General features: G+C 40.1%; 1 protein-coding gene across 1 annotated transcript in view; it reads left to right on the top strand.

The window, feature by feature from the left end:
* The window catches only part of tbx4 (T-box transcription factor 4), a 37357-nt gene that overhangs the window by 5303 nt on the left and 9971 nt on the right, over positions 1-22083 (top strand). The window contains exons 4-5 of the mRNA XM_035622537.1: positions 11018-11137; positions 12389-12536. Coding sequence (XP_035478430.1) covers positions 11018-11137; positions 12389-12536 — 268 coding nt within the window. The remainder of the gene's footprint in view (positions 1-11017; positions 11138-12388; positions 12537-22083) is intronic.

Genomic DNA, 22083 nt, shown 5'->3' with positions numbered 1-22083 from the left:
CCTAAAAGAGCAGATCAGTGTGAAATCAGGCAGTAATGGATGCGTTAGGAGCAGCCTCAAGCTGCTCACCTGAAACTTCTCAGCCATGGTAACCAGCTCCTCTCTATGCGCCTTGCTGTTCACACACTCATGATGTGTGCAGCATAACAGCAGATAACAGAATGATTTTAAAGGAAGTTGATTATTGCCTGAACCCTTTGGTAGTTTGTTTTCCTGCCCCAAGAATTCTGTGACCTGTTGTATTAAACTACATTGGCTGTTACTTTGAGCAAATTTCAGGTGTCGCCAAATCAATCAGGACACAATTCTTTGAAATTTCCACTTTAAGTAAAATTTGCAACATCAAATAATCTGTGACAAGTATAAACCTGTATTCAAAAGTTTTTCTAACAAAGACTATGAACAACAAAATGTATTCAAACACTTGCACTATGCACATGTGTGTCCTATTATTCAAATCTTTACATTATCTATATCATTGGATTAACATTGGAAGTATGGTTGGGTAGTTTAATGTATAGACATGTGTTGAATCCTAATATGTAAATTGACTAATTATGTCAGTCAAATGCAGTAGAGCAGCAGAAAATGTAAACACGAAAAATTGTTTTTCTTATAACTGTTTTTCACAGTTATAAGTTTGTCTTTCAGGAAGAGACAGGACGTTCCTACAGTAGTGACAACATAATTGAAAACACAAATGATTGCTTGGCTTGTTGGATTTAATGCGACCTGAGGATTAGATAGCAAGGCCTTTGGACATTAACCAGAGAATGAGTACACTCTCAAATCAACCTCCGCCTCTCTTTCCTCATACTTCTTTTTTTCCAGTAAAAATGCAAAAGGTCACCACATTTTTTTCTTTAATGCTGCATAACTGTGAGAGATGGGCTTTCCCTTGTCCAGCTGATAAAGTGGGCTCTCAATCCTTAAAGCCCTTTGAAGGGCTGTGCAGTGGTTTATCCATGCAGCTGTGCTGGGAACCTGTACGGCTTCACCAGTCAGTCACATCAGACCCGCTGAAGGTCACACAAAAACTGTCTCTGTCCTTCAGGATCAACAACCTACTCACTATAAATTAAAAATCAAACCACACTGAATTATTCATGTAGGTAAAGAGTAGGGCAAGTGGAGCCCCTCACCTTGTTAACAGGATATTTCGTAAAGTTGAATAGGAGCATGTTCTTTTTATGCATGTAATTCTGTCAAATTTATGATGTCACCCAGGACAATAGTGGAAGGTTTGTTCTGTAATCATCAATCGTCATTAAATAAATCGTAGAACATGAATCACTAAAAAGGCGCCAAATTATTTAGGAGAGTTAATCATTCATTTGATAGCCTGGCGTAGTCAGACTAATAATCAAATCCATATTATTCTGGGACCTCTTGGTTCATTTACGATTTCCAAGAGGCGTTACCAACGGACCCACACAAAAATGCACCTGGACACTTCAATGAGTGAGAGCAACAAATCGTGATGACAGTTGAGCGAAGAGAAAATGTAAACAGACTAGAGCAGATAGGAAATGCCCGTGACGATGATTCCACAATGTCTGTGAACCAGTGTTGTCGTTTTTGTGAAAATATAGGGTACTTTAAGTCAAATGCTCGTTCTTCAGCCGCAGCCTTGGTTGTTTACAAAGTTCGCTTCTCTCCGCGTGTCACAGTATAAACCCTGCCCATTATCAGATAATCGGTTGTGATTGGACGGGGCAAGTTTACTGCCAATGGAGGGGATCTAGACCATAGTCTGGCAGAGCAAATTAAATGAGCTCCCAGAATTCATCTGGGTCCCAGAGTTTGATAATATCACAAACCAACACAAATATAATAATAGGGGGGGAAAACTGAATAGGAAGATTACAGCCTAGACAAAAAATAAAGTGTGTGAGCACATGGACAATTTTAAAATGTTAAAAACTAAATGCAAGATGACAACAAACAATAGCTGTTGAAGTTGAGTTTTACCTGAGAAGGGAGTCAAATATCTGAGCCATAATCTGCCAGGCCTCATACAACAGCCACTATAAGAGTGGAATAAGGCGCAGCAGTACTAAATGCTAATGCTAGCACTGTGACAATAAGAACATGCTAATATATAGCTGCTGTAACGTTAACCATCTTAGTTGAGCATGTTAGGGTTTTTTTCTCAAAAGCACTAAACAACTGAGGTTGATGGCATTAGTTTCTAGTGAGTGTGTTTTCACACATTAAAACTTTGACCTGGATCACCAAGGCTTTTTCATCCTGTGAGGAACATTAATATCTCTTAAAGCTGCAGCCAGTAAGATTGAGAGGAGTGTGGACTTGTGTAAAAAAATGTGTAATTATGTGCTGTTCGCCTTAACTGTTTGGTTTCAACGCAGGGCATGTGCATTTTACTTTTCCCCATGGCCAAAGTGGAGTCTTGCTTCGAGAAAAAACCTTTACACTTTCTCAACAGTGTGTTAACAACACACGGGAACTTCACCTATGTCTTAAAACGCTGCTCTGTATTGACAGACACACAGGATATTACACATTCAGTATAAAAAGAAATAATTTGACAGTCTGCTCTACAGTAATGAAGTGATGAGTGCATCTGCAAATTAAGTAGTCCTTCCTGAACGTGACTGTAGCCACAGCTGGGAATATCAGCACATACTTAGCATTCAGCATAGCATGGAATGCTATGTTTGGTGATAATTAGTGATGCTAACTAAACAGTAAGACACTGATGGCAGAGCATTTTGCCACGAGAGCACACTGGCACACATGTCTAGAAAACGCTCAAAACCGATTCGAGTGCTTGGACACTCGAATCGAATTTCCAGCCACTATGCCATAAACACCGCTAACCAATAGCCATAGGACTGTAAACCTAGCAACTAGCAGTCTGCTCACAACACCACAGTAGCATACGGTGTGGTTACAGAGTGCTACAATAAAATGGAAAATAAAAGATAAATGAAACAGGGATAATTACCGATCAAGCACAACGCATCATCTGTGAACCCTTTAGTTCTCGCAGCTCCCTCATCTGTGGACCTGCCGCTCCGATTTTTACACAGGTTTTCTCTCTGCTCGTGCTGCTTTCTTTTTTTTAGCTTGTTTTTGCTTGTGGTCTTTTTCATATATGCAGATTCTGGCAAAGGAGGTGGGCGTTTTTTTTCGACGCTTGGCGTTTCTCTGCCACGGTGTTTTCATCTCCAAGCGGAATTAGTTTGAAAATGCAGCTAGCTCCTCTTTGCTGAGACCTGTGCTTGGTCTTGACCGAGCGAGTGAGTCTGTGCACAGTACTGAGCAGCGCTGAGCAGCTAACTAGATTCTGTCACATATGATCTGTCTCACATATTACTACCAGGATATAGTGACAGTTTCAGCAAATATGAAAAAAAAGTTATTTTTGCAAATCCTACCGGCTGCAGCTTTAACCACAGTGCCCGTGTTGCCATAACAACATTTGAGAGTCTGGATGTGAACTCCACTCTCTGGTGTGACAGTTGTGCTCTTTGTAAACCTGCCATTTACCTTCTGGTGATGCTGCTTCCCCTAATATTTATACCACATCATTCATTCAGGCAAGAAAAATTCATTATATGGAACATAATTTCTGTGAGAAAGGGATGCTATTCTGAGATCACAATCAAAGTGAAATGACATTTTCATCTCAGAACATCATTATAAGACATCATTATATACATTTAAAAAAAATCTAGCCAATTTACACAGATTAATTAGTTTTCCTACACTTAATGTAGGAAAACAAGTTCAGACTGAAACGTTTACAGTGGAATTAAGTTCATGCTGGTGTAAAATAAACCAAAGCACTCATTTGCTATTTTTGTAAATCTGTTAGATCATCTCTGAGAAGTCAGGTAACATAAAAAAATATATCTGAAACACTGAAGATGACAAAAATAAAAATCTCATTCATATTCAGGTCAACCACTGTTATTGATTCCAGGATTCTCTGGACAAAGAACTTGTTAAGCCTGACTGCATTTTGATTTGGTTAAAATTTGTCATGCCCTGTATGTAGAATATATCTGATTCCATTAGCACCAATAAAGTAGGAGCAGCCTGTAGTAGGCTTTGGGGCTTCCCTGCCCACTGATTTCTCTATCCGTAACTTTTGAAAAACAACTTAGTTTCATGTATTAGCATACAGGTTAGTGAGAAGTGTTTTTCTAACATTCTGCTTCAAACAAGGATATTTGCAGCAAATATTACAGATATAGTTACAAATAAGCAGGTTAGCTCTACTTTCAAATGGGGCACATTCTATTTACAGCCTCTCACCAGAGTTTGGATTAGTCTTCAGAATTTTACAGAGTTGAACCAAGTTGTTGTTTTATTCCTTCTCAAAGAAGAAACATAATCTGGTGTTTTACAGAAAAACAGTAAACCTCATTTTCTCGTGAATAATTTTGGAGTAGTCATAATTCATTTTGTGACGTGGCGGAGATTCCAAGTCACAAAATACATTTTTGTGACATGTCAGAATCCAGATTTAAGTAACAGTAAAAATGAGGAGGTGTTTAACAGCTTTCTCATCAATTGTTCAGTCGTCCTGCACACTCCACTGTGCAGCTGTAGCTTGCTCGATGAAGGTGTCACATTAAGTGTCCAGGTAATTAGGCCAAACAATTGAACATAGCCAACAGAATAAGGTCAAAGATCAAGGGGAAACAGTGGAAACAGAGAGGCCAGGCTGAAGTGGCAGTGTGGACCTGCAGGGAGCAGAGAGCCTGTGAGAGGGAGCTATGTCAAAATGTTAAGTGCTGTGTGAGTCACTGTAAACATAACATGATAAATGACTGTCAGTTTGAGCTGCAGACAGTCACAGCTAACATTATTTTGGGATGTTTTCAGTCATGTGCATGTGGGATGTGTATCTGAGAACTTAGTATTTTGTGAATTTAAAATGAGCTGTTCGTTCTGTAATAAACTGTTGATGAAAAGAATTTGAACAACTGTTAAAAACAAAATAATTGTACAAAAATGTTGTACAATTAAAAATGTAGTCCCAGCAAATCAATAAAACTAACAATACCCCATTAATAATTATTCTACTTTATAAACTAAGCTCTTATAGCACCACTGGGGGATGCAGTCGTGTTTGCAAGACTGGTTGTTAAGAGTGTGTACTCACATTGGTTCCCAGAGAGGAAAGTGAATTGTGTGCATTTCCATGTATCAATTCTACGAATCTCGAAGTTTCAACAAAGTGGCATTAATATAACATTTGTTTTCAAAGATAAAAATGTATAATATATATAAAGGTATGTGAAAATCCCAGCCAAAACTTGCTATAAATGTTATATTATTGGAGTAAACCTATATACACCTGGAATCACATAACAGTACACAGTATAAGTAGGGTTATGAAACAATATTATACACTGAGCTCTTCATATGGAAATGTTAGAGCAAAAGTGAAAAAAAAAAATGTTGCCCTGGTGTTTAAAAGTTTTGGGACCCACTGCTGTGACACGTGAGGAGGCTCAGTGTGGAGGTGGTACAGGAGGAGACACAGATACAAAACAACCAGGCTGTCACCGAGGGGATCCCACATGTTCCCAACACTCTGATATGAAACAAGCTCCGTCCACTCCCATGCAGCACCTAGCTGAGCCCAGCAGACTTGTTATTGTGAGTGTCATTGTCCAGGCATAATCCTCCCTTTTCAAAGCACCCAGCGCAGCTCTTCCCTCACTCTCCCTCATTGTACACAGCCCGTCAAGAGAGCAATGGAGGGTTGATAAGAGGAATCCGGCGCCCACCGCAGGCTGAGTCTGCTAGGTTGTAGCGCTTCATCACCCCCCCCCCCTCGCCAAACACACACACACACACTCCTTTTGATCTCACTGTGGTACTGGAGATTCCCAGAGAGGGAATGGATCACTGGAAGGCCAAAACATGTGGGAATGTTAAAAGAAACAGCTGGCACAGAAACACACACACACACACACACACACACACACACACACACTGACACTGATGTCATACATACGCTCTCCACCTTCAATTTCTCATGCTCCTCGTTCAAAAGCCTTGCCATACTCCTCTTACACTCACTTAGTCACACTACTAAATCTGTGTGTGTGTGTGTGTGTGTGTGTGTGTGCGTGTGTGTGCGTGTGTGTGTGTACATACATATTCATACTTGTATATATATATATATATGTGTGTGTGTTCATTACACAATTTAATGGCAATCAGAATACAATTCCATCCTTAAAATCCAGAGATAACATAAATGTAGTAAGTCTGCATTATTCACTCCCAAAATGTAAATGTAGTTGTGTTTATTTGAACACTTGCTGGTAACTTTAAATATATGTTATCACAGTACAGTGACATTCTTAAAGGATTACTTTTGGAGTCTGCATTATTCAGTCTGAAATGTAGGTGTAGTTTAATGCTTACTCCTCGCCTACATAAAGCTCTCTCTACTTAGCATAATAGCTGCAACCTTGTTAAACAGATTTAGCAAAAAAAACTGCAGAGAACACAGCAGTCACTTGACAACATGCATGATGTGTAGTTTACTTTTGCCCAAATACATCTATGCAATAATGTGCATATACTTAAATGTCTGGGAACAGTTGAACAACAGTTTGAGAGTTACAGTGTCTTTTTATGTGGACTAGCTCTGGTGCTATTTTTTTTTTTTTTAAGAGGGATAAGTTGCAAGGCAACAAAGTGAAAACAATATGTTTCATGGAACTGTAAATTCTCATGGTACTATTTTATAATTTTTTTTTTATAGTTTTCGCTATTAAGATAATCCTGTGGGGGGAAAGAGGTCCAGGAAAATTTGTGTCTTCATCCATTTTGAGAGACTAAACATAAACATCAGGGTTTAGTTACTTTAGGTAGCAGTTTTGTCAGAATGGTGTCCTTCAATTCTGAGACTTGTAGACTCAATGCCAAGGCTCAGACACTTACCAGGACACTTAAAGAGGCAGTAAGCTATTTTTAAACCAGCCAATATGTACTCACCGTCTGCTAGCTGTTTGGTACGGTGTGTTGATACCCTGGTTTTTCGGCACAGCCCTGCCTCTCTAAATTGAAAACAAAACAAAAAAATTGTGCGGACTGCAATAACGACTGAAGCAACAATTCAGGGGTTTTGGCTTGTGGTTAGTGCTTCTGCCTCCCCTACCCGAGGCTGCTGGTTCACGACCTGGCCATTGCAGTCAAATCATCAACAATAACTAATAGAGATAAAAGCTTTCTCCAAACTTGCTTACTGCCGCTTTAATGTCAGTTTTACTTTTAATGCCAGGTGCTGAAAAAATCTAACCCCTCCCTTCATATAAAATACATAAAATACAAAAAGAAAATCTAAGTCACATGCAACAACAACAAAAGTGCTTGCACGTGTTCAACAGCCTCCTTAAGTTTATGTTGGCATAGCTGTCTGAGTGGTGCTAACCATGGTACTGAAAGCTGGATTTAATTCAGATATGTTATTGTATTCGCATTAAAGAGTTCACATTATTGAGTATGATCTCCTGTGTGTTCGCCTGATTGGGGGCAAGGTAGGAAGTGAAAATATCAAGCAATATAGTTACATTCAGTTTAAAATATTCCTGCAAATGAGGTGGTTAAGTTCAAATTCTCAAAACTGTTTCATTAAAGTCCGTAATCATTCTATAAATGTTACTTTAACACCTTCAGAAATAGCTTAACAGTTCTACAAAGGCCCACTGTGCTTCATGATTTATTTTCTTTAATATCCCCTGACCACACAGTCACGTCTCCATGACTTCAGAATAAAATGACATCTATTAATTTCCTGGAGACTTTATCTGACCTTAACTATAACTACTACTTGCCCTAACATAACCGTAGCAAATACTCTCATCTGGAACATCAAAATAAACAAACCTGTGGCTTATGAAGAGTTAAGATGTATCGGTTCAAATTTAAATCACACTCACCATTGACTGAATCGATCCCCCAACCCCTCAACTATATTCTGAAACTGGTGTGCAGAATTGTTTCTCTGTGTTTTTTTGTCACTGCAGTCATATTCCCCACTTGAATCATTCATTGTTTGTCCTCCCTCTCCATTTTTTTTATGCATGGTGAGACCTTAAAGGGCCCATATTATGCTCCAGGCACCTTTTCAGCCTGCCTCCACGTATATGCCAGCCCACGGAGAATGAAAAGAAAACAATGAGTCGTTGATTAGTGGTTTGGGTTGGCCGTGCAGACGGTTTGTAAACGAGCCATTCACAGGCCGGGCGTCAAGTGACGTAAGTTGACTCCTGCTACTGGGGCAACCATGCCCCCCAACCTGAGCAGCACCTCCCCCCTTGAAGTGAGGAAAAACAGATCGCATCTACGCCATAATTTTCTCCCCGCAAGTGAACGACGACCGCGGGCATGGCCAAGCTAGACTCGCAGCCGGCCTGCGTAGCTAGACTCGCGGCTGGCCGGCGTAGCTAGACTCTTTGCTCCGGTTTCTTCCAACGAGGACAAAACAATTATCAAAACGTTCTATCGAACGCATTTTCTATTGATAACGTGTCTATCACGATACATATCGTTATCGTTCTATCGCCCAGCCCCTTGTGCTCTGTGTGTAATTATGGAGAACGTGTTCGCTGTGCCTCCCGGGTCTCTATGTCGTGTTTGTGCCTTGTCACGTGCGACTGTCATGGTAGCGCAACGCCGTAGTTGCGCAGCAGACCCGGGGAGGAGCGAGGCGGAGCGAGGCGGAGCGAGGCGGAGCGAGGCGGGGCTTTGCGGTACACGAAGGGAGGGGGGCGAGATGTGAGCAGGAAAGCGCTGGAATCGACCATAGTCTCACAGGGCTGTTTATACAGAAAGAGGAGGGTGCTGTGTGGCTTGATCCTTGAGGTGTTTTGACATGGAATTGCAAAGACATGTGCACACACCTGAAAATCAATGTAACTTTTGTAAAAGGGGGCATAATATGGGCCCTTTAAAGGGATAGTTCAGTGATTTTGAAGTGGAGTTGTATGAGATACTTATGCATAGGTGACCACCGAAAAACGTCATTTTTTAAAATGCTTCCCCAAAAAAAAAATCTCAGTTCAATTGTACGCAAAATAATGTCTTTTTTCACTGCTTTAATCTGCTGCCAGACAGCCATTTAAATTTTTGTACTTCGGCCATATATTACTACACCAACTCGCGCCGGTGAAGAGATTCAGCGTATCACTCCGCGAATCAGCTGTTGGACTACCGCAGCTGATTCAAGAGACACAAGAAAACAAAAATGAGCGATTATGAAGCAACGAAGACTAGCCGTACACTGCTTCTCTGCACCGGCGCGAGTTGGTGTAGTAATACATGGCCGAAGTACGCTTGGAAAAAAGTGCAAAAATAAACGTCTGTCTGGCGGCAAACTAAAGCAGAGAAAAAATACATTATTTAGCGTACAATTGAACGGCTATTTCAAAATGTGGCAAAAAAGTTTTTTGGTGGTCCACTCTGCAAAAGTGGGACTCTGACTTTCGCTACTTCAACTTCTCCTCCAAACTCCGTAAAATGATAGCGCTGTTCACCATCTCCATAAGGTAACATATTAACTAGGCATAAGTACCTCATACAACTCCACTTCAAAATAACTGAACTATCCCTTTAAGAGCATATGTGAATTTTGGAGACAAGCTAAGCTAGTATCTCTACGGAACCACAACATATTATGACTCAACAACATCCATTCATGTCAGAGATTCAGTTTCATCTTTATGGCGGGACAGACACAATTTGAAGACCCAGCAGCAGCAGCAGAGCCCTTCACTAGTAGTTACAGTCATAGTATACAAATCTGAGGGCCACATTTGCCTCCATCTGCTCTGTCTGCATCATGTTAGTGGAGCCTGAGATGAGCAGAGGGCTGCTTTGAATGTTCCTGTTGGATTTACCCATGTTTCAGTGAAGATGATACCAGGACTTATCTCTCCTAATGATTGGAATTGGAGCCTAAGAGAGAGATTTGAATTACCTGCCCTCAATCCCTATCCAACCTCTCTCTCTCTCTCTTTCTCTCTCTCTCTTATGTTGATGTTATGTCCAAAAAAGCCAGCAAGGCTTACATAAGAGTGTGCTCCAGTGTTTTAACATGTTGCAGTGGGCAGCATCTACAGATGAACTGCAGGCTTTTTACACTTTAGCCTCTTGAGCAATGCTGTCGGCTGTCTTAACTGTTGTCCGACCCGGGGTGCCATTAAAAACCACTTAAGGCTTTATAAGGAGGCGCAGAGCCCTTTGCGAAATTTCCACTTTGTGCAGATGGGATGAAAAACTTTTTGGTTTTCCAGATGAGGTCAGGAAAGGTAGCTCCCTTCATGTGTTTTATGGCCTTGACTGCTCTATTAGCATATTCCTCCTTTTGTCTCAGGGCATTTAAAAGATTAAAGCTAGAGTGTGTTCCCATACATTTTATGGGGTCTCAGTATCACAAGTATGAGAGGATTTCAGTCCTCTCCCAAATCAATGCCTGCAGGGAGACCAATCATTACCAGGCGAGAAATTTGAAGCTCTTGACAATAATTTCAACATCAAGAAGAGTTTTGGCAAGTGGGTTCCATTCTGTAATGTGCGTAGTTGGATAATCTGTGCAGAATCAAATTAATGTGCAGGTAAAGGGTATTTCAGGTTTCAGAGAAGGCACCTTCTCTCACTTCCATGATCTCTATTGAACCCTAACTCGTATCAGTCCCTTAAAAACATCAGTGAGCTGAGGAAGATGAGCTAACTGGATCTTCATCTGCATCTGTGCAGACCTTTCTATATAAAATTGGTCGCAAATGAAAAGACAGTTCAACAGTAGCTGACCATCGTGTTGAAATACACGTTTAGATCAAATCTTTAGAGCAGGTGATTTCTGTTTGAGAGAAAGAAGTTATGTTTTCTGGACTGTACATAAGGCTTATTGATGTCAAACTCAGTGACAAACATGTGAATCTCCTTTGAGGAAAGATGTACTGATTGTATGGCTGAGGTCAGAGGGAATTTATAACAACTTCCCTGTACAATCCTTCAACAGGAGGATGTTTCCAAGCTACAAGGTCAAAGTGACTGGGATGAACCCCAAAACCAAATACATACTTCTAATTGACATCGTCCCAGCTGATGACCATCGCTACAAGTTCTGTGATAACAAGTGGTAAGTTTATGAAGTCAGAAGTGAATCTGGCTAAGGGTTGCTCTAAACCCTTTGAGATACAGTTTGGGTCTAGTTATATTACCAATCTATAAGTAATAAAAGACACCTGGTCCCTCACTCAGGGGTTTTTCTGATATAGCATATATTATTGGGTCAGTTCAATGTGTAACAAATTGTTTGTGATTAAATTAATTACAAATGTATTAGGAAATGTACTTTACTTAAATGAAATATAAACTGAGATAAGTTCTGCATTATGGTGTGGCACTCTGTTGTAGAGGGATCATGACAAAATCTGGTTATAAGAACTTAATTATTTCAGTTTATACCCTGCTGCAATTCTTTGGCCTTGGGCCCCCCTGGCCTGGCCCATAGTTTGTAAACCCACAGGTCACGAGATAGGGCCCAACCATGACACCCCCAACATGTTCTGCTCCTTTCTTGTTTCCATGAGATAGAGGGTAGAGTTATTGTTTTATGTTGCTTCAGTCATTTCTATATATTGGGTAAAAGTTCCACTTGGTTCTTCAGATAACCCTAATTTGCTCTATTAACCAAAGATTCATAGCATTTACTGAAATCATCTGAAATCCACATGTAATCACAAAAGAAAAATCAATTATAGTTAAAGATAACATCTGGGCATACTCATACTCACTTACACACTCACATGCTAAAGCATACACACGCTCATTACGTTCTGTTATTTATTTAATCTCTTTGCTTGATCTATATTACATACTTGGTTTGCTACCTGATCTTATGGTTGATTGTTTATTCTGGGGACAATTGACTTTTGCATTTTCTTTGCATTTTCTTGTAACTGTAAAAGTTACAGTATGTGGAGGTTGTGACAATGGAGTCCTCCATGCCAGGAAAAAGCTGACATCCCAAACTCTAAAAAAGAAAGATGTAATTTGTACTTGTGTCTGATCTTGTGGCGTGGCCTGCAGTCGGTTCTGCTTCTGGTGTTCCTCAGCAACACCTTGGAGAGGCATGATTAGTATCGATGTTCTAGCAGAGGACACCGTCTTGCAGTCTAAGAGATTTAATACTGTGAGGGTTGAGAGGCAGTAGCTTCCTATTCCTGTATAAACCAAAGTTATGGTAAAGAAGACAAACATATTCATTAAAACACTGAAAGCTGCTGGCTCTGTGAAGCAGTGAGCAGGAACAAATACAAAATACTGTGGGACGTGTTGCTTCTTTCTCCGTCTCAATGTGCTGCATGTCTGTCAATCTGTTTTTCAGGATGGTGGCTGGAAAGGCAGAACCTGCAATGCCGGGGAGACTTTATGTGCACCCAGATTCCCCTGCCACAGGATCTCACTGGATGAGGCAGTTGGTATCATTTCAGAAACTCAAGCTAACAAATAATCACCTAGACCCTTTTGGGCATGTGAGTACCTATACTTTATATTTTGTCATCATTCCAAACGTTGTACTCACCAGTTTGATGGCTAAAATCTGAGAACACGTCAGCCGTTTCATGGTGGTGCCATCTACACAATGCGGCCCTTAGTAATCTGAATGAATATGAAAATGAATAATGTGTCTGACCCAAGTGCTGACTCCATGGACTGGGGACATGGCAACAGCGCTGAGAACTGTTGTCATGTTCCCAGACTTTAGCAGTTAAACTGGTGAGTAAAAAATTTGAAGAATAGGAATGATTGATTGGAATGAATTGCGACATTCCCACAACTCTCCAATACATCTGGTGACCATTATCCAGACTAAGAATCATGCACTAAACTACAAAAAGAAAATCACTGCTGTAATACAGTGTATGTATATGTATATGTATGTATGTATATATATATATATATATATATATATATATATATATATATATATAACTGTGAAACAGTTGATGCAGCTGATGAGAAATACAAATAACCAGAAAAATCATGAGGCAAGAAAGTGGATGGAGTGCATTGCAAAGAATGGAGGGAAAGAGAGAAGAGGCAGAGGGAGGTGAAGAGTGTGACTGTGGCAGCACTCCCCAGGGGGACATGGGGATAACTTGTCTGAAGCCATCCCATCAATGGGCGGGCTCATTAGGTCCATAGCCTCTCAGATCAGTGGCGGGGCCTGCTGTCAGGTCGAGTTGAGTGCCTGGCCAGTGATAAGGGCGAGTAATGAGAACAGAGCAAGTTAGAGGCCAACCAAAGCCAAGATGACGCCCAGACCATGAGGTGTGTAGAAGGTCAGTGCTCCTCAAAGTGGAGTGAGGGAACTCCCATTCGGTACTAATTATGTGCATTACAGAATATGTATTAAAGAGTAATATAACCACAGTTCCCCCCCTTTTCCTCTGTGCTCATACTACCCTGTGTGGTGTGCAGACAAGGGTAAAGTTGGGAATTCCTGTTATGATAATTTTATTTAAATGCTAGGGTTCTACTGAGAGTTTTTAGGGATCGAAATTTGGAAATTGGTATTTGTAAAATCTTGGTTTACAAAGTCCAGTCCCCTTTCCAGTTCTTCTCTATATTTCACCTGTTCAACCTGAGCTTGGCTCCCTGTGCCCTCTTCAACCATTGCCTCTAGTTGGGAGCCTCCTGGAGGAGAGGGCTCCTCAAGAAATTGTGTGGTAAGAGAGGAGGGGAGCTGAGGTGCAGAGCTTGATGTTCATCAACCCTGACAGAGCTGGACTAGTGATGACCCCACTACTGTTGCTAACGCTTCGCTGGGCACAGCACTAGACTGCAGTGAGCGGTCTGTTGGTGGTGAGCTGACCTGCAGCCACCCAAACAACCTAAACGTGTTCAACACATGCTACCTGCTACGCTGATACACAACACTCACATTCCACATCAAGTGTGATGGAGATGAAAGATGCAGACAAATAGTTTGCACTTGAAAGGCAATAATTGCCTAAGAAGAATTTCTAATTCTTACAATTCAGCAAGGAATGGATGGTAACAGGCATGGTATACTATGCATGTTATCTGACCAATGTGTTATTCTTCTTCTTCTTATTCTTCTTCTTATTATTATTATTATTATTATATACTGAGGATTGAGGGTATGCCACATACAAATCTTACATAGTGTTAAATATACTTCTCTTCTTCATAGTTATCAGTTTTCTTGATTTTTCAAATGTCATACGAGGAAAAGCACAAGGCCAATCAACAGCATTTACAGGGCCTGTGCTCCATTTAGCCATTTCTGTTCCAGGCCCTTGATACATACGATTGTGTTTTGATCCATAAATCCGCTTCTATTAGCTAGCACAAAGGCTACTCATCATTTTGAGATGATACCCTACCTTTTCCACTGCTGTTTGCTTCCAGTGGAGTGATTCTAATGTAAAATGGCATTGGCCTATCAAATTCCGTAGCATGTAGATATTGTAGTATATCCTCCTGGTCCTCCATTATTGGCGTTATGTAAGCAGGCTACACAACATATCATGTAACTAGCACATACAATGTAGTTATCGTTCTGTGATTGGTCAAAAGGTCAGAGTAGCCTAGCTTCCTTTGGACCTTTTTTACTGTGTTAGAGATACAGAATTCTACCTGAAAACAGCAATGAATTTAATCCTGATTGGTGTTTGTTTTTTCGCAAAGGGAGGCCAAGTCGTTTCAGCCTCCCCTTGGTGACTGGGGATCAAACCAAGAGTCGAGAATGAAATGGAATAATTGATGGGGTGGATGCTGATTCAGGAAGACAGAAACTGTGGATGTCTTAAGCAGAAGCATTTATTGCTCAATTTTGAGGAGATATCTGGTTCGCTACAGGTTCACAGTATGTCACCTCCCATGACAGTCTGGCTATCTCCGCTCTCTGTAGTTGTATTTAGCTTTGTCAGAGAAATGTCGTCATCTCACCGCAACTATTGACACCCTGAGACAGCCTTCTACCCACTGACTGCCATAGGTAAGATGATTTTGCTTGGTGCATGAGAAAAGTCTTCAGACAGTTTCCCAGGAGACGACAGAAATGCCTCAACAGTTCCTCCCTTTTGTTAACTTGATCAACACACTAACATTAATAAAGATAAGGACCGGGACAGGTATCAATCTTGAAACACCATGCACCTAAAAGAGTAGACAATAAAATACATTGCAAACAGAAATCTATATGCATCGAGCTCTCAGTTAATTTGGACCCCACCTCAACGCACAAGCGTCCAGTCTCCAGGACAGCAGCCCTGAAGGTGTGGATGTCCTTCTGACCATAGCAAGGCATCAATAGGGCAATAACATCAAACCTCTCTGCTAATCAGAGTAAAAGACTGTGACCTCCAATTAGACTTGTGCTGTTGTGTATAAAAATGATACATCATATACAGGGATACAATTAAACATCAACAGATGGTATACATGGTTCAAAAATAGGATTATCAATTTCCTTAATTAAGCAAATGTGATAAAATATGTGTGGAGAAACTAAGTGTATTTAAAATGATCTCCAGGGAAATTGTGATTAAGGCACTAATTAGCAGGTTGAACTGAACCTAAATACAAAGCATCAAAGCAAAGTCATTTTTATTCAAATAAAACATCAATGCATGATATTTAAAATCTTAAAAAATTCAATCAATAGGCGTTGAACACTTTCCCAATGGTTCTGATGGCCACCGAACCCGGATTATCCAGATATAGAATCGGGGGAGTTCCCTTGGCCCCTGGGGCACCAAATGATTATAAGACCAGACTCGCCTCGCAAATTATGCAAGGCCCCGCCTCCCCCTCATGTTAAAGGAAGTCAGTCAATATTGTGAGAGGATGAGGTATCATGCGTTTATATATATCCATATTCGTGTGCACAAAATGAAACTTGCAATTTCAGGCAGCAACCAGTGAGGACCAGTCTAGACAATATATGGATGTGATGATGGCTCTCCTCGTTGGTGCACATAATTTTAAAATGGACTAATGCAGGATGGAAAGCTATTTATTGAGAGTGACTAATGATCCAAAAAAAAATCAAAGGGGGGCCCCTCAAACCAGCGTTAATCACCCTTATGTAATAAATAATCTATCTATTTAAAAACTATTCATTGCTTAATATTTACATTTTAGGGACAAATGTCATTTAACATAGTTCCAATACAGATGATGAAATGTGTGTGCTGGAGCCTGCACCATGGCTACTAAGGTTTTTACATTTACAGCGCAATGAAGATTTCAGTTTCATAAAACCACAGGCCTACTCCACAGACATGACAAAAAAAATACATTTAAATACACTCACCAAACATCACAGTAAACAAAAGACATAATGTGACGCTAGTGGATTTTACGTCATTCCTCCACAGTTAGGCTAGACTAGCATCATTTAGTTATGTAGTATTATATTTAATCATTATTATCTGTTCAATTTACCACTGTCTTGCTTTTTTTTTATCCTCTTCCTGTTTTTTCTTCTTTCTTTTTTCCCTTCCAGAAGGGTAACTCCTCTTAATTTTTTTGAGTGGCATTTGTTGGCTTTAAGTTTGTTTTACATCACTTGCAACAGGAGTCAGTAGAGTCAGGTGGGGGGTCTCCTACTGTCATTGCAAACTTTGCGCATTGTCACTGCTGTAGTTATCAAGTTTGTCAGCCCTCGGGGGGCCCCCTACTGACCTGGGGGCCCCAAGCAGTTGCCTGCCTTGCCTGCTGGCAAGCGGCGCCTCTGACTGCAGGGAGATATGGACGCACATCTCAGTAAATAATAACCATCAAGTATTCAGACAAGCCAAAGTATAAAAAGTATTTTACAATCAAAATGTATTTTAGGAAATCTGGGGGAGCCAGTTTAAATGGGCCTGATGGAGCTGATAATATTTATAATAAATATGATCAATAATGAACGGTTGCTTTGCTTAAATTTTTCAGTAGATGAGATGCTTGATCAACCATAAATATTGTTAGTTTCTGTATACATTCATTCTTAGACTAACAGATGGAGCAAACAGTTGTAAAGGAAGGAAGATTGTAGTGGAGCACTGGGGTGTCAGGTGTAACTGTGTGGCTCATGAGTCAGGTAGGAGGGCCCTTAGCAGAATTTTGCTTGTCATATTTGATTAAAAAAAAAATATATATATATATATATATATATACACGTACAAAAAAGAAAAGAGAAGTGCAATTTTTTTGCAATTCAGGTGCAAGATATATACATATATATATATATCGGTTCATGACGTGTTGCATTGAGATTTGAGCATCAGTGGAAGGGCTTGTATGGCATTTGTAAAAAATTTTTGGAGTATGTTTGTTGAGCCTGTACTTTAGCTATATGTTCTTGTAAATCTATTGTGTTCATGTCATAGTAACTGTCACTTTTTTACGTGTAAAGTCAGAGGAGGAGGGGCACTTCAAGAGTAGTCACCCTGTGGCACCCTAGGGTGGCCTGATGGGCACGTTGAAGCCGACACTCTTGTCCTCAACTCCTCGTCTCCATGTGTAATTTATCAACATGTATTCATTATTTTATTTATTTTGATCATCCATTCTTTCTTTCATAGTCAGGTTGCTACCACAAATCTAAACAGATATGCTCAGGTCTTCAGAGGGATAATGAAGATGTCAAACCTACCCCCTATTACCCCCGTAGCTGGGATCCTTTCAGCACGGTGCAGACAATAATCATCATCAATCAATTCACTTTATGTTGATGATTATTTATCAATTAATACATCAATTAAGGTTATTTTTATTCTTTCAGTAGGAAAGGCAGCTTCAAACAGTCTTTTAGACTCATATTCCAGTGTCTCTTTGTTCTTAATAACAGTCCAGTGTCTTTGAACTCTCTGTTGTTGACATTTGGCCTCTGTAAGGGCACTGCATGCCTCTCTCGATGTTGACGTCACTTCTCACCACTGCCACACAAAACTCGAAAGGCCACGCCAATGTTCCTGGACTAATCTGTCCCAGTCATTTGTCTGCCTTTACTGTATATAATAACAAACAAATGCTGGCTGTCTCTCAATGGGATAGATATAAATTAACTCAGGATGGTTTCCAGCCCCATTTCAGAAGTTTTTTATTTTTTTTTATTTTGGGTAAACAATGTTAAACAAAATATTAGGCATAGCAGATTATTTTTATATACCTTAAAACGTGCCTGGAGGGGGTCTTTAACTGCTGCAATATAAAAACCAAAAATGGCCTAATAAAGACACCACAGGTGCTCATGTGTGAGATATTGGCTGTATGCTGAATAGATGATATCAAAGATGAAAGCCATGTCTATGCCAGACAACGTCAAGCAAAACAGTCATCAACAAATTGAAAAACGTGATCTCTTTTATTCTTTAATCTCTATCATCAGGAATGGTTATATGTAATCTAATTAAAACTTCAGTCGGTAGGATTTGTAAAAATTCCTTTTTTTTCATATTTTTTCTGAAACTGCCACTATATCCTGGTATAAATATGCGAGACGGATCATCTGTGACAGAATCTAGGTCATTTAGTTCCCCCTTCTGCCTTTAATGCCATTTGCAAGAATCCACCACGCCCAAAGAAAAATCTCCAATCACAGCCAGGGGGCGTCTCTCCGCTCTGTCAATCATTCGGGTACGAGTTGCACAGTGCTGCTCTGTCCCTGTGCACACACTCACTTGCTCAGCCAGAGCAGCGAGACCGAAGGATTCACAAACGATGCGTTCTGCTTGACTGGTAATTATCCCTTTTTAATTTATCTTTTATTTTAATGTTATCGTATCACTCTGTGACCATACCGTATGCTACTGTGGTGTTTTAATCAGACTGCTAGTTGCTAGGTTCACAGTGCTATGGCTATTGGTTAGCGGTGTTTATGGCATAGTCGCTGAAAATATTTTGGTGTCCATGCGGCCTATTCGGTTTTGAGAGTTTTCCAGACATGTGACGTTGCCTGTGCTCTCGCAGCTAAATGCCCATCACAGTCGTACTGTTTAGTTAGCATCACTATCTATCACCAAACGTAGCATCCCTAGCTATGCTAAATGCTTAGTATGTGTCGAGCTGTGGCTACAGTCACATTCACGTAGGCCTACCACTCATCACTTACGTATTTATTTATCACTGATGCGACAGACACCCAGGAGATTGCAAATATAAAAATAAAATCATTGACAGTAGAGCCGCGTTCTGTGTGGTTTTGCCCGAAGCAAGACTCCACTTTGGCCATTGGGAAAAGTAAAATGCACATTGCCCCTGCGTTGAAACCAAACAGTAAAAGGCGAACAGCATGTAATTACACATTTTGTTCGACAATGATAATCATGACTACAGATTATGTACTCAAATGATTTCTTCCCCTCATAGTATTTCGAATTTGTAAGAAGAATATTTTTTCATGGATCATAGTTTCACATACTCATGTTGCTCATTGATGCAAAAATTAAGTAATCTTCATATTGTTGTATTTTTATGCAATGAGAAACCAATCATTTTCCAAAATACACTTCTTTGCAAGTCAAATACTGAGGTTGCATGGATATTAAAATATAACTTTGAAAAAAATAAATGAAACGAAAAAAAAAATATTGCACAGCACACTATTTTATAACTATGGCAACTGAGGCTAAACCATCTTGGGATGAAACCAGCTAAGCTAGGCTAAGTACGAGCCGGCTAGCGCCGCGGCCCAGAGGCTGCACCGGGTCAGTACTGACTGCGGTTACGTGAGCTCCGGTACCAGTCGTCCCAGCCAACGTTACATGTGGTAGGTAACACTGGAACTATAAAATAACATTTGAAATAAATATTTGTTACTGAAATTATAAGTCTTAAAAAACATTTTTTTTATTTGTATTAGTGGTAGTTTGCACCACTATGTTTTGATTCTAATAAATTTAATCAAATAAACGTTAACTAAAAAGAAGTAACATGTGATGGTTAGTGTTCTTGGCATACAGTAAATGTTTTATTAAAACTGGCTTGTAGACTTAGTTATTATTGTCGTTTATTTATTTAGTTTGGCCTTAAGGGACATACACATACACCAAACAAGAAAACAGAAAAACTATAATTCCCCACACCACTGTCGTAAACAGTGCACATATCAAGTTTTCACACTGACAGAAGTCTGTGGTTGTCCTCCTTACCTGTACTGCTATAGACATTACTGTACCAGATTATCACTTTGAATATGACTGTAAGAAAGGCACTTTTATATTTGTTACATTACTCTTTAGTTCCATTTCATCCTACAGATGTGACATAACAGTGTTGTCAACATAAAAATGTGAGCTACACTCTTTAGCAGATTTTTCATTATCTGAAACATTTATCACACTCATTTATTAATTTTAATCCTACAGTCACAATGTGGACGTGGTGATAAGTTTTTCCGTCAAGGTAGCCAGAGAGCTTCAGACCTTGGCGTGATGTGTTTGGCTTGTGGACTGTGGTGGACAACCCTTCTTCTACTCTGTTTCCACTCCGTGAGGAAGAGCAGCAGCTGAGGTTCTCATCATCCACTGTGGTGATGACAAGCTGAGGGAGATCAGTCGCATCAGGCTGGTCCACATGAAGACGACCTGCAGTGGACTCACCTCCAGCACCTTGTGAAGGGGACCTGTAACTGCTACAGTTGGCAGTGTCACTGCTATTGAATTCGGCCTTCAGGACACACTTTGTTAAGCCTAAACAGATCCCTGACTATCATGGACAATGTTGAGTTTATTTTATGTTCATCAATGTTGATAAAAAAATACCAACTATAGCTACAACACTTATTACTTCTGCTCTTCCCCTCCCTTACAGTCCAACAATGTATCCCATTCTCCTCCCACCACATGGACTCTGCAGCTCTGGGCTCATTCTGAGCTCAGCTGTTACCGTTTGCACAGGCCCAGTCTGTATATTAAATGTGTTCTACAATTTTAATATTGTCCACCTTTTGTGTTTTGTACCTTCACTAAAAATAAATCTGAGAGTGAATCTATAACTTCTGGTTCTGGCTCATAAATTATGTTTATATTTTAACTATTTTTGTCTTTAATACTGACTGAATATGTGAGATTTCACATTCAAATCTGACTATTAATTGACAAATAACTCATACACTACAGATAAAACCTTAAGCAATAACAGGTTTGTGTGATTTAAATATATTTTTAAAGCTGTGTAACAGTACAAGTAATGATAAGAACTGAGTGATTAATTTTTCTTCTTTGCTCTTGGAGACAGAACATGGTCAGCACAGTGTACTCCTTAAAGCAGGTCCTTCCCTAATAACAAAGACACAAATAAAAAATAGTAAGACAAGTTTGTAAATAAAGAGGTTTGTGTGCTTGTGTTCTGTAGATATATTCAACTGTATGTATAGAATATTTAATTGTTATCAAAGCTTACGGGCACCGTAGAATCATGTTTCACTTGGGAAAAATGTGACCATAAGTTATTCATAAACCACATGTGGACCAGGGGGCAGTGCAGAAGTGAGTCAGTTCAGTTCTGCCTCATGTTGAGCTTCCACTGGTCCAGTCTGTCTGGATCATCTGGAGGGAAACTATACAGTCAAACCACATCACATGCGATCACAACAAGTCTGTTCCTGCATCATAATTATCTATCGTGTCGGTTTTAGTAAAAAATATGAATCAAACTCCTTGTGTTCTTCATTTTTACCGTTTTAATAACCAAGAACACACCACATCCTCTATGTTAACGGTATCTTCTGAAATGTGCTGATATGTGACATCAACACTTAACACTTAATGTACCTTGACAGTTAGCATTCATGTTACGTTAACATTGCATTGCTCGTGTGGCACATTTGATGTGGTGGACCATATTTTCCATCCACACGCAGATGCTGTTTACCTGCTCATGTCGGTGTCGTGTTGTGTTGATCCCGCTCGCCTCGTCAGCAGAGCCGGAGTCATGCTCGAGGCTAACCCCTGGCTAGCTGGCTAATGAGCGCTTTAGCGAGCTAAGCTAACAAGCCAGGTACCGAGCGCAGACACCGACACCGACACCCGTTAATTACTGCAAACACAGAACAATAATCTC

Source organism: Scophthalmus maximus, chromosome 11, assembly GCF_022379125.1.
Source record: "Scophthalmus maximus strain ysfricsl-2021 chromosome 11, ASM2237912v1, whole genome shotgun sequence".
In the NCBI taxonomy this organism is placed as follows: domain Eukaryota; kingdom Metazoa; phylum Chordata; class Actinopteri; order Pleuronectiformes; family Scophthalmidae; genus Scophthalmus; species Scophthalmus maximus.
This window is presented reverse-complemented; position numbering and strand designations above follow the sequence as displayed.